Below are 14,253 nucleotides of genomic sequence, written 5' to 3'. Positions count from 1 at the left end.
GCGGCTCCGCTCCGTACACCTCGTACACACACGGCTCCGCTCCGTACACCTCGTACACACGCGGCTCTGCTCCGTACGCCTCGTACACACACGGCTCTGCTCCGTACACCTCGTACACACACGGCTCTGCTCCGTACACCTCGTACACACACGGCTCCGCTCCGTACACCTCGTACACACGCGGCTCTGCTCCGTACACCTCCTACACACACGGCTCCGCTCCGTACACCTCGTACACGCGCGGCTCTGCTCCGTACACCTCGTACACACGCGGCTCCGCTCCGTACACCTCGTACACACGCGGCTCTGCTCTGTACGCCTCGTACACACACGGCTCTGCTCCGTACACCTCGTACACACGCGGCTCCGCTCCGTACACCTCGTACACACGGCTCTGCTCCGTACACCTCGTACACACACGGCTCTGCTACATCCACACTGTAAACCCCTCCTGACCCCACACATAAACTTCCCCTCATCCAGCACCATGACAACCAGCACAGCAGAGTCCTGCATCCACTGAGGCCCCTGATCATGTGACCCCTGACTCCTCCCCTCCTGTGACCTCATCACAGCTCCTGTGCGCACAGAACAGCCATATATGTGGTGGCGGCTCTGCAGGTGGAGGTATGTGGAGAGGAGCTATCAGGCTGTGTGCCCACAATTCTGCCGTGGAAACGCTTAAAAAACGCTTGGTAGAAGGTCTGCCATGTTCCCCAATGATAATCTGCATGTGCTGTCCACATGCTGCAGAAATTTCCGCTGCGGATTATCATTGCGGAAAAATCCACAGCATTACCAATTATTTTGCGGAAGCGCAGCATTTTCGCCGCCATTGACTTGCATTGGACCACTTGTCATCCTCATCACTGCATCCGTACATGCAGAATCCATGCGTTTCTATGTGCGGATGGTACCCGGGTGTGGAGGACAGGAGACTCTCCTCTGGACCCGGGTACCACAGAACCTGTGAAAAAAAGAATAAAATATAAAATAAATATTATACCCACCTTCTGATGGCCCGCGGTGTGTTTGTCTTCACTTGCCGGCAGCTGGCGGTGGACTGAAGGACCTGCGCTGACGTCATTTAGTCATGTGATGGGTCACGCGACCGCTGATGTCGGCAGGTCCTTTAGTCTACCGCGAGCTGCCGGCAAGCCAAGACAAGGACACCGGGGACCATCAGAAGGTAAGTATAATATTTATTTTTTTAATTTTTGACATTCTTTGGTGGTCACACTATATAAATCCATGCCGGTTGCCGTTTGTATGGATTTATATAGTGTGACCAAGTTGTCAAGCATTTTCCAAGTGATGCTAAAATTTCTTGGAAAGCGCTTGTCAACCTGCATGCGAAAATGCATGTGAAGAACGCTACACATCCGCTTGTCCCTGGCAGGAAAAACGCATGTACAATCCGCATGTACAATCCGCATGCGTTTTTTCTGCCAGGGAGATGCAGAAACGCTCAGGAAAAAATCCGGAGCATTTCTGCATCGTGGGCACATAGACTCATGGTCGGGACAAGGTATTTTGGTTCTCTAGGCAGAAGAAGCCGATGACACGTGCCCCCCTCCATCCCGATGAACCCTTAGCCCCTAAGTAAAGGAATGTGTCGGGAACTAGGGTAACAGGTCCCCTAACGCCCCCCTCTCCCGCTCTGACGACCACTACCACTGGAATTTTTACCTTTTTCTTCCAAAAATACCAGCAAAAGTAAAAAAAAGTCATGTGTTTTAGGGGTGAGGCTCAATATGGGGGGGCGTATTCTAAGTTAGATGTAGAATCATTCATTGTTTGCGGAGCATTCACACAATACCAGGGTCAAATGGCGAGATTCATCCCTGATATTCTGTATTTTAAATGTCAAGTGCAGGAGGTCTGTGCAGAGTCCCCGTCATTCTCTATGCGGATTATTTATTCCTCTTCCTGCTATATCACCGCCATATTCTGCAGCGCCGTACACACATTATTTGGGCTCACACTCTCAATAGACCTTATTCACACCTGCGTTCAATGCTGGATGCCAAGGATCCACCTGTAACCCTGACTCTGGGGTCCCTGTTCAGCTCCATGCAAATATTACATCAACCTCCGTAATAAATTTACCAATGCTTCTGTATAATAATACACGGGATAGTTTTGTAAATGAATGATGTCTGTACACAGCGAACCAAGTGTATTGTGCCAAGTACTGCTCGTATATAGGCGGTCTTGGTCCACTTATGCAGAGCAGCCCACCTGGGGATTCACCAGTTCACCAGTGTGCCAGTCTGAGCCTGCCTGCATTTCCATTTTGCTTCTGAAAAAAAAATTTTTTTCTCCATCTGTTTAGTGATTTGTTTTTCATTCATTTTTCAGAATGTCCCTTTACATAAGGCAATTTTTACTTAATATTTTTTGCACTGAATGACACCATTCATTTTAATGTGCAATGCGGAAAAACAGGATATATTCTGCCATTAATATATATTTTTGGGTTGGGGGAGAGCATTCATTGGCCAGTTGACCTGACAACATAATTCAACAGATCAGTACGATTATACTGATACTAAATTGAGAGTTTTTTTTTAATATATATATTAGTGTGTATGATTTAGTGGTTTGAAATAATCAATTCTTGGTAAAATACATTTGTTTCGTGTCTACATTTTCTGAGACCCATCATTTTTTTTTATTCCTCCTTGTAGACCTGTTTGAGGGATTGTTTTTAGGCTGTTGTTTTTGTTCATAAAAAAAAGGGATAGTTGTTCCAGCGTCTGGTAAAATAATTCTTTCTTTATTTTTCGTCCATTAAAAACTTGCAAAAATTACATAGGTTGCATAGACAGAGTAGGGGAGCAAGACGCGTTTCGAACTCTCACTTGCGTTCTTTATCACTGCATGCAGTGTTTAGGCTAAGTGCCCACGAAGCAGAAATGCTCCAGATTTTTTCTGCATCTCTCTGGCAGGAAAAACACATTCTGATTTTACATGCGTTTTTCCTGCCAGTAGAAGCGTTTGTGAAGCGTTTTTGCATGCATTTCCGCATGCGGGTTGTAAAGCGCTTTTCCAAGCGATTTTAGAATCACTTGGAAAAGTGCTTGACAACTTGGTCACACCATATAAATTTATTAAAAAAAGAATAAAAATAGTAAAAAATAAAAAAAAAAACATTATACTCACCTTCTGATGGCCCCCGGTCTCCTGTACGGTGTGTCCGGTGTCTTGGGCGGCTCGCAGTAGTGTAAGGGGACCTCCCATGACCTCATTTAGTCATGTGACAGGTCACGCAACCGCTGATGTCGGCGGTCGCGTGACCTGTCACATGACTAAATGACGTCATGGAAGGTCCTTTTACACCACCGCGAGCGGCCGAAGACACCGGACGCACCGTACAGGAGACCGGGGGCCATCAGAAGGTGAGTGTAATGTTTTTTTTTATTTTAATTCTTTTTTTTACAGGTACTATGGTACCCGGGTCTGGAGGAGAGTCTCCTCTTCTCCAGACCCGGGTACCATCCGCGCATCAAATCTCTTAATATCCGCATGTGCACATGTAGTCATGCAGATATTATGCAATTTAATGCAAGTCAATGGCTGCAATTACGCCGCGTTTCCGCAAAATTAATGGACATGTTACGGATTTTTCCGCAATGATAATCCGCAGCACAAATTTCCGCAGCATGTGCACAGCACATGCGGATTATCATTGGGGACCATGGGAGACCTTCTACCAAGCGTTTTTTAAGCGTTTCCGTGGCGGAATTGCCGCTGCAGAAACGCTTAAAAAAATGCAAAGTGGGCACACGGCCTAAATGAATAAGATGCTGCCTTTGTCAGTACATAGTGATTCAAGTATATTGTGCCAAGTACTGCTCACATAAAAGGGTGGTGGCCCACTCTTGCACAAGGGCCCACTGGAGGATTCACCTGTGGGCCAGTCCGTTCCATCAAATACGCAGTATGGATATGTGAAAACCTTGTAAACTCTTACTTACTCTTTGAATACCAATTTCTGAAAGTGGCAGTAAAGTAGTATGATCGTGTGGAGCAACTGCTCCAGTGCCCGTCAACCTCTCCTTGTGTCATGATTGTGAAGGTGGGTGAAGGGTGATGTGTTGCCTTGGCATATAAGCTATATTAAGTAAAAAATAAGTAAAGTTAAAATGAATATAACAATGTTTTTAATAATGTAAAAAAAGTCAATCATTATCCCCCATTTTCTCAATAGCTACAAAATTATCTGACTTTATTTACAACTCTCTTGACATCAACTGATAGCACATAGTGTAGGTATCATCTGTATGATCTCTAGATGTTCTCTATCACGTTTTGCTTTATACTGGTATCACAACTCTAGTGATTGTAAACTTTATATCATTTTACATCGGCCTCATCTTCTTCCCATTCAGGTACCTACAATATCGGATCCTCTCAGTGGAAATCTTCTATATAAGAGAATTTTCCTGATTGTTCCGTCAAGGATGGATGGGGACAGGGAGAATATGGTGGAGAGGATATTACATCTCACCCTAGAGATCCTCTTCGGGCTTACTGGAGAGGTGAGAGATTCTGTTGGCGTCACATTACATCATTCTTATCTATGGGAATAACAGATGGACAGAACTGGAGAGGTGAGGACTCTGGAAATGTCTGTAGTGAGATTTATTAATGTGTCTCTCCATAACCAGGATTACACAGTAGTGAAGAAGACCTCTAGTGAGAACCATCAGGCCCTTGTGTCTGAGGGATGGGGAAAACCCCTGAGCCCAATCACAGGGCCTCCACCTCTCCTCCTCATACATGAGTTCATCAAGGACGAGAAGATCCTAGAACTCACCTACAAGATGATTGAGCTGCTGACTGGAGAGGTGACACTGCGGGGAATGCTGGGACATTATACACATGCTATGAAGGGAACCGTGGGATGACAGTATCATTGTATGTGTCAGGTTCCTATAAGGTGTCAGGATGTCACCATCCATTTTTCCATGGAGGAGTGGGAGTATTTAGAAGGTCACAAATATCTGTACAAGGACGTCATGGTGGAGGTTCCTCAGCCCCTCACATCTCCAGGTAATAGACAGGACTAAATACACACGGCCTATAATTATCTGTATATAAAGAATGAATTCAGTCCCTGTATGTGTCTCCTCCAGATCTATCCAGTAAGAGGACAACACCAGAGAGATGTCCCCGTCCTCTTCTTCCACAGAACTGTAAACAAGAAGATCCCAATGTTCCTCAGGATCATCAGGTAGATGGAGAGAAGGTATCATGAGATCTCCCCTATGATGTGTAGACGGCTGTGATGGTCTTGTGCTCAGTCTTGTTTTATCCACCAGTATTATATGTTTTATACTTGTGTAATGAGAACGGTGGAGATGGCAGGATTAGAGCTAATCATAGATGGAACTTCTCCATCTGTCTGTGATTTTTACAATATTTGTTTCAGGGAGAAGATCTGACTCCTATTAACACTACAGAGACATATGTGAGGGGGGGTGATGAGCGGTGTAAAGAGGAGATTCCTACAGGTTTCCACCCAGGTGAGTAGTACCCAATAAATGCAGAGAAGTCACAGATAAATAATTATTATTAATTTTATTTTATGTATCATTATTAATAATTATATTTTTATTTTACTATTATATAATTATTATAAATATAATTAAAATCTGATAATTATACAAGTGCTTCTCACTAAATTAGAATATCATCAAAAAGTTAATTTATTTCAGTTCTTCAATACAAAAACTGAAACTCATATATTATATAGAGTCATTACAAACAGAGTGATCTATTTGAAGTGTTTATTTCTGTTAATGTTGATGATTTGTGTTTTCACTGGCTGTTAGCCATAGTCTTTATCTCAGTAAATTAGAATAATTAACAAAAAACACCTGCAAAAGCTTCCTAAGCATTTAAAAGGGTCCCTTAGTCTGTTTCAGTAGGCTCCACAATCATGGAGAAGACTGCTGACTTGACAGATGTTCAGAAGGCAGTCATTGACACACTCCACAAGGAGGGTAAGCCACAAAAGGTCATTGCTAAAGAAGCTGGCTGTTCAGAGTTCTGTATCCAAGCATATTAATGGAAAGTTGAGTGGAAGGAAAAAGTGTGGTAGAAAAAGGTGCACAAGCAACCGGGATAACTGCAGCCTTGAAAGGATTGTTAAGAAAAGGCCATTCAAAAATTTGGGGCAGATTCACAAGGAGTGGTCCCAGAGTCTGAAGGAAGAGTGGAGAGGCACACAATCCAAGCTGCTTGAGGTCTAAAGTGAAGTTTCCACAATCAGTGATGGTTTGGGGAGCCATGTCATCTGCTGGTGTAGGTCCTCTGTGTTTTATCAAGACCAAAGTCAGCGCAGCCGTCTACCAGGAAATTTTAGAGCACTTCATGCTTCCTTCTGCCGACAAGCTTTTTGGAGATGGAAATTTCATTCCCCAGCAGGACTTGGCACCTGTCCACACTGCCAAAGTACCAATACCTGGTTTAAAAACTACAGTATCACTGTGCTTGATTGGCCAGCAAACTCGCCTGACCTTAACCCCATAGAGAATCTATGGGGTATTGTCAAGAGGAAGATGAGAGACACCAGACCCAACAATGCAGACGAGCTGAAGGCTGCTATCAAAGCAACCTGGGCTTCCATACCACCTCAGCAGTGCCACAGGCTGATCGCCTCCATGCCACGCCGCATTGATGCAGTAATTGATGCAAAAGGAGCCCCGACCAAGTATTGAGTGCATTTACTGAACATACATTTCAGTAGGCCAACATTTTGGATTTTAAAATAATTTTTTCAAGCTGTTGTTATAAAGTATTCTAATTTACTGAGATAATGACTTTTGTGTTTTCATTGGCTGTAAGCCATAATCATCAACATTAACAGAAATAAACACTTGATATAGATCACTCTGTTTGTAATGACTCTATATAATATATTAGTTTCAATTTTGTATTGAAGAACTGAAATAAATTAACTTTTTGATGATATTCTAATTTTGTGAGTAGCACCTTTATCTATACGGCCCTATAGTCACTAAAAAAAAGAATAAAACGAATTTACTTCGACTGGAGTTTTTTTCAGCTCGTTTACTTGAAGAGGACAATCCTGCCGGACTGGAGGAGTTTTTATACTCCCGTTTCCCACTTAACCGTACTCAAGCGCCAATGACTATACATATTCAGTGGAAGGCAGTGGAAGGCTTTCATTACGGCCACATAAATATTCCTAGAGAGTTCTTGTCTCATGACATACTCTACTTTTCCTTATTAAAATAAAAACAAAAAACTAAAAACAGAGTAATTAGACAACTGAGAGAAACCATTTTTTAACCACTTCCCGTCATGTACCCATGGCGCAGCAAGTGCCAAATGCAGGTGGTGTCGGCTGTATATTTTACCTGTATATTTTACCTGACACTGGCACTGATGGAGATCCCGCTTTCAAACCATTGCTCCCCTGGACTAGATTGCAGAGTGCCAATAGTGGTTTGGGCAACCAGAGGCCAAGCAATTGCCTTAATGACTGCCAACTACAATGATCTGTTAGGCCCTAAAACAAGGTCTAACAAGTTGTGAGATAATGTACAACTGACAGGTCTATTGAACTGCAATGCATAGCTATAGCAGTGAGGCATAGCAGAGTGCGTTGGCTTTCCGGTGGTGGGATTCAGGAAGATGGCCGCCAGCACATGTGCAGATTGAGATCTCAATTCAGCAGAGATGTCATGATATAATTACCATCAAGTAAATAAATAATTAAGCCATAACTCTATGAAGTTAGATATGGTTTGTTAAAAAATACCTATAGCACAACAACAAGACAGAAAAATCCCATATAACACCCAGTTAAAAAGCAGAAACAGGAACAGTGTATAGACTCATGAGTAGTGTTGAGCGATACCTTCCGATATCGGGAAAGATCGGATCGGATTGGATCGGACCGATACCCAAAAAATATCGGATATCGCCGATTCCGATACCGGAAACTAATGCAAGTCAATGGAACACAAATATCGTAATGCCATCCCAGCGTGAGAGAATTATCCTGATTGTTTAAAAGCCGGCGGGCGGTAAAAAGCCGCCGGCTTTTAAACAATCACATAGCCCCCATACTGCTTCTCGCAGCCTCCCATCCTGATCCTCCGCTCCCCCCGCCACCTCCCATCCCGATCCTAAGTTAGGACTGGGCGGGGAGCGCAGCACCAAGGAGTGGGGAGCGAAGGACCCGGGCGGGGAAGCCGGCAGTGAAAAGACTTCACCGCCAGCTTTCCCGTTCTGTGCTGCACTCCCCGCTCCCTGATGTATGTGGTATGATGTATGATTGGTGTGTGCGCGGTGTCCGCTGGTGTTTGCGGGTGTCTGCCGGTGTCTGCGCGATGTCTGCGGGTGTCTGCGTGCAGGCAGACATAGGCCGATGTGACACTACTACTCCCATCGGCCTATGTCTGTCCTCCGTCCACTCGTGCCAGCAGGATCAGCTCGATGGGAGCAGTAGTTCCCATCAGCCTGATCCTGCTATTTAAAATGCCCTACTGTGTCCTTTAAACTGCCCCATAGTGTTATTTTGGCCCCCATAGGTTTATATTTTTGCCCCTATACATGTTTTATTTTTTTAGGCCCCCATATTTTTTATTTTTGTTTTTGGTCCCCAATAAATTTTAAATACATTTCATTGGTGGCCAGTGGTTACCTAAAATAAATTAGTTTATACATTACCTGTCCCCGCCGATCGCCACCTAAAATAAAGTAAAAAATAAAAAATTACACCTATACTCACCTAGACACCTAATTCCCCGAAGCCATCGATCTCCTGTAATAAAATATAAATTAATAAACCACAATTTTATCCTTACCCCTCCGTAGTAGTCCAAATCGAGTGTCCCACGATGATCTCCAGTTTAGAGCAGCCACATAAAATGTGACCGCTCTAAACCGCTGCCGCCGCTACAATGACGGGGCCGTAAAGCAGCCCCGTCATTGCATAAGCGGGTTCGCCGGAATTCAGGCAGCGCTGCTCTGGTGAGCTCCTTTACGGCCCCGCTGACCGTGAGAAATTCCCACGGTACAGCAGGGCCGTAAAGGAGGTCACCGGAGCTGCGCTGACTGAATGCACTCCGGTGACCTCAGTCAGGGGCTCACGCTGCCGGGAGCGGACGTGTTCCCGGCAGTGTGAGCTTACAGCAGCAATGACAGCTGTCACATCTCCAGATGTGACAGCTGTGCATGGAAGATCAGCGCAGGAACGTGGACTGGTAACAAATTTTTTTTTTAGTAAACTAAGAATTAAATAAAATGGTGTGTTTTATTTCAAATAAATTATTTTTTTCTGGTTGTAGTGTGTGTTTTTTCTTTTTAACACTTTGTAGGTTAGTAATGGGGGTGTCTTATAGACGCCCATCATTGCTAACCTGGGCTTCATGGCAGCTGACGCTGCCATGAACCCCACCACTATTACCCCCTGTCACCGCACCAGGGCAGCGTGGAAGAGCGAGGCTAAGCGCCAGATTTGCGCACAAATAGGATGTGCCAAATCTGGGGCGGCTGAGGGCTGATTTTATAGCCTGGGACGGGGCCTATAACCATGGCCCCTTTCTAGAATATTAATATCAGGTCGCAGCTGTCCGCCTAGCCTTTGCTGGCTGCAATTTATAGGGGGACCCTATTTTTTTTTTTTGGGGGGGGGGGGTCCCACCTGTAGAATGGGCTGTAAAGGCTAAGCTAACTGCTGCTTACTGATATTAATAGCAAGGGAAGGGGCCATGATCCTTGGCTACTTCCCAGACTATTTAATCAGCCCTCAGCTTTCCCTCTTTTCCTTTTCCTTAAAAAATACGCGTGAGCCCACCATTTTTTTTTTCTTTTTTTATACATTGAATAGGGGTTGGACTAGGAAATGACATCAAATTGGCCTTTTTTTTTTTTTCTTCACTAACTTTATTTGTCTTCAAAAACGCGTCAATAACGCGTCAAAAACGCACATAGAATCCTCATGCGTTTTTCTGGCGAGATGCGGAAATGGTCAGGAAAATTTCTACTTCATTTCTGCATCGTGTGCACATAGCCTAATATTAGCGTGACCCCATGAATTTCGGGCTTAGGACCAGCGGATAATACAAAGCTGGCCCTAACCCCTTTATTACCCAGTGAGCCACCGCACCAGGGCCCTGGATGAGCTGGATACAGCGCCAGAAGATGGCGCTTCTATGAACGCAACATTTTCTGGGGTGGCTGCGGACTGCAGTTCGCAGCAGGGGGGGGCCAACAAAGCTTGGGCCACCCTGCGCTGTGGATTCCAGCCCCCAGCTGCTTAGTTGTACCTGGCTGGACACAAAAATAGGGCGAAGCCCCACGTATTTTTTTTTTAAATTATTTCATGAAATTCATGAAATAATAATAAAAAAAAGGGCTTACCTATATTGTTGTGTTCGGCCAGGTACAAATAGGCAGCTGGGGGTTGGGGGCAGCCCGTTCCTGGATGCTGTACCTGCCTGGCATACAAAAATATGGCGAAGCCCACGTCAAAATTTTGGGGAAAAATTAATAAAAAAATAAATAATAATTTAGGGACTGCATCTTTATTAACCCCTCAAGTGTCATTTAGTGTTAAAATAAAGGATTTATTTAAAAAAAAAAAAATGGCGTGGGATCCCCCATAATTTTAGTCTCTAGCGGAGGTTAAGCAGACAGCTGGGGCAGATATTTGAAGCCTGGGAAGGGGGTAATACCGACAGAGCTTCCCAGGCTACTAATATCAGCCCCCAGCTGAATACCTAGCCTTTACTAGCTATTAAAATGGGGGACCCCAAAAAAATGACGTGGGGTCCCCTTATTTTAATAGCTAGCAAAGGCTAGGCAGACAGCTGGGGGCTCATATTACTAGCCCAGGAAGGGTGCCATGAATATTGGCCCCCTCCCAGGCTAGAAACAGCAGCCCTCAGCCGCCCCAGATTTGGCACATCCTATTTGTGCGCCAAATCTGGCGCTTAGCCTTGCTCTTCCACGCTGCCCTGGTGCGGTGGCAGGGGGTAATAGTGGTGGGGTTCATGGCAGCGCCAGCTGCCATGAAGCCCAGGTTAGTAATGATGGGCGTCTATAAGACACCCCCATTACTAACCTACAAAGTGTTAAAAAGAAAAAACACACACTACAACCAGAAAAAAATAATTTATTTGAAATAAAACACACCATTTTATTTAATTCTTAGTTTACTTAAAAAAAAAAATAATACAAAGTGTTAAAAAGAAAAAACACACTACACCCAAAAAAAAATAATTTATTTGAAATAAAACACAATTTTATTTAATTCTTAGTTTACTAAAAAAAAAAATAGTTACCTGTCCACGTTCCTGTGCTGATCTCCCATGCACAGCTGTCACATCTGGAGATGTGACAGCTGTCATTGCTGCTGTAAGCTCACACTGCCGGGAACACGTCCGCTCCCGGCAGCGTGAGCCCCTGACTGGGGTCACCGGAGTGCATTCAGTCAGCGCAGCTCCGGTGACCTCCTTTACGGCCCTGTTGTACCGTGGGAATTTATTTTAGGTAACCACTGGCCACCAATGAAATGTATTTAAAATTTATTGGGGACCAAAAACAAAAAAAAAAAAATATGGGGGCCTAAAAAAATAAAACATGTATAGGGGCAAAAATATAAACCTATGGGGGCCAAAATAACATATGGGGCAGTTTAAAGGACACAGTAGGGCAATTTAAATAGCAGAATCAGGCTGATGGGAACTACACTCCAATCGAGCTAATCCTGCTGGCACGAGTGGACGGGGGACAGACATAGGCCGATGGGAGTAGTAGTGTCACATCGGCCTATGTCTGCCTGCACGCAGACACCCGCAGACATCACGCAGACACCCGCAGACACCGCTCAAGCACCAATCATACATCATACCACATCCATCGGGGAGCGCAGCACAGAACGGGAAAGCCGTTGAAGTCTTTTCACTGCCGGCTTCCCCGCCCGGGTCCTTCGCTCCCCACTCCTTGGTGCTGCGCTCCCCGCCCGGTCCTAACTTTGGATCGGGATGGGAGGTGGCGGGGGGAGCGAAGTATCGGGATGGCAGGCTGCGGGGAAGCAGTATGGGGCTGTGTGATTGTTTAAAAGCAGGCGGGTTTTTACCGCCCGCCGGCTTTTAAACAATCAGGAGAATTCTCCCACGCTGAGATGGCATTCTGATGACAGGCTGGATCGCAGCTGAGCGCTGCCATCCAGCTTGTCATCCTTCAGAGACACTGCAGAGCACAGGCATTATGGGAACTTCCGGTATCCGATATTATAAAAGTATCGGAACTCCGATACCACGAATATCGGTCGATACCCGATATTTCAGTATCGGAATGCTCAACACTACTCATAAGTATAGAACCATGCAGTTTATGAAAATAGATAACAATAATATATTTTTATCACTTAGCAAGACACAGTAGTATACATAGTCTCTATACATATGTTTGAGGAGGACAAATCACAAATACATCCCCACACAGTAACAAATGCAAATCACAATGAAAGCTTCCAAATGTAGTCACCCCTCAATAAATACGAAGTTAGGCAATGAGACCAAGTCATACAAACCATGTGGCATTTTAGTGCAGACTCTGACTGCCCAGTGCCCCTAGGTGCGTTTTGGCGTTATGCCTTCATCCCCACGAAACGCGCGTAGGGGCACTGGGCAGTTAGACTCTGCACAAAAATACACAAGTAAATCCAGCTCACCACCTGCAGTTCCACACTTCTGGAGCACGGATAGTACCTGGGCAGGGTGCAACATCCAATAGAGAGAGCAGAATAATCCAGCTCACAGATAAAGTCCAAAAAAGTGCATTTTATTTTCCAAGGTATATGAAGCAAAGATTAAAATTGTGTGTTCACGCAAAAAGAGAATACAGGCATCTTTTGTCTCATTTCGAGCGACAAGCGCTCTTTGTCAAGATACCATCCAAGTGAACTTACAAGATTTAAAAACAATTTGAACATGTGCACACACCAATTTCCTGATTGCAAAAAAAAACTATTAAATCACAGGTGGGAAACCTCTGCAGCTAAACATGTATTAGAATTTCCCATGTGTTGCTACAAAAGATTTTAATCTATTAATTTCTGTGATACAGAATAGCATTATACACAGGTACATTAAGATAATAGTTTATATTGCCTCTATATTTTACTCTGCAACGCAAGGAATCCGTATTGAATACTGTTAGAACCCTCCTGTTTGTTTTTTCTATCTTGTGTTTTGCGGTCATGTGACCATCTGCCTTTATATGCCAGCTCCGCCCTTTTGGCTGTGCTGGACTTCAGTGTTTGACTGTTTCTCTAGCCAGGTGCTTCGGTGCCTTTCTCTGTCAAGTTCGCTTGGTCCTTCTGGGACCTTTAGTACATTTTTGTCAGTTTGTCTTTTTGTGTTCTGCAACAACTTCTCTGTTTAGGAGGTGTCCCATTTTTGTCCCAGTTCTTAGTTCTTTTAGGGACCCCTCCCTTAATGCTATAGGTCTTCGTTCAGACTAGCCGAGGACTAAGGCGGGTCTGTTCGCTAGGAACAGGCAGCCCGCTACATCGTAGGGATTCAGCTTAGTCTTACTGTAGGGACAGCTTCGCCTATCTTTCCTTGGTACATGTTGCAGATCATAACAGTAAGTCCAGCCCAAAAATCTAAAAGGAAAGAAATTCGGGGATCAGTATGGTTTCCGTCCAGGAGTTGGCCCAACGCCTGCAGGGATTGTCTCTGTAGGTGGCCGAGCTTCAGCAACACGTAAGTAGCTGTTCTGGACCGCATTTTGTCAAACCCAAAGTAGGACTGCCTGATGTTTTTTATGGTAAACAGGAAGATTTTTTTTCCTTTAAAAATGCTTGTTTGTTATATTTTCGTTTGTGACCAAGGTCCTCTGGGAATGAATCACATCGCATTGGTTTTATTATGTCACTTTTGCGCAATGAACCACAGGGGTGGGCCTTTTCTCTCCCACCTAATGATCCGTGTTTAAGGTCTGTTGAAGAATTTTTTTCTGCTATGGGGCTATTATATGACGATCCTGATCGAATCTCATCTGCTGAAGCAGAACTTAAGCATTTGAATCAGGGGTCAGATGATGTTGAAAATTATTGTACACACTTAAGGAGATGGGCTTCAGAAGTTAAATGGAATGATCCTGCGCTGAGATGTTTATTTCTTGCTGGTCTGAGTGAAAGGGTTAAGGATTTACTAATTGCATTCCCTGCACCTGACACTCTGCAGGATGCCATGCAGT

At 44.5% G+C, this 14,253-nt stretch overlaps 1 protein-coding gene across 1 annotated transcript in view; it reads left to right on the top strand.

Moving 5' to 3' along the window:
- Positions 1-14,253, top strand: part of LOC141270843 (uncharacterized) — a 187,811-nt gene that overhangs the window by 103,379 nt on the left and 70,179 nt on the right. Inside the window, exons 21-26 of the mRNA XM_073680940.1 lie at positions 568-627; positions 4,395-4,544; positions 4,674-4,853; positions 4,935-5,058; positions 5,142-5,239; positions 5,438-5,531. Coding sequence (XP_073537041.1) covers positions 568-627; positions 4,395-4,544; positions 4,674-4,853; positions 4,935-5,058; positions 5,142-5,239; positions 5,438-5,531 — 706 coding nt within the window. The remainder of the gene's footprint in view (positions 1-567; positions 628-4,394; positions 4,545-4,673; positions 4,854-4,934; positions 5,059-5,141; positions 5,240-5,437; positions 5,532-14,253) is intronic.

Source organism: Phyllobates terribilis, unplaced genomic scaffold (assembly GCF_046119375.1).
Source record: "Phyllobates terribilis strain yellow unplaced genomic scaffold, ASM4611937v1 Scaffold_5__5_contigs__length_657084704, whole genome shotgun sequence".
In the NCBI taxonomy this organism is placed as follows: Eukaryota; Metazoa; Chordata; class Amphibia; order Anura; family Dendrobatidae; genus Phyllobates; species Phyllobates terribilis.
This window is presented reverse-complemented; position numbering and strand designations above follow the sequence as displayed.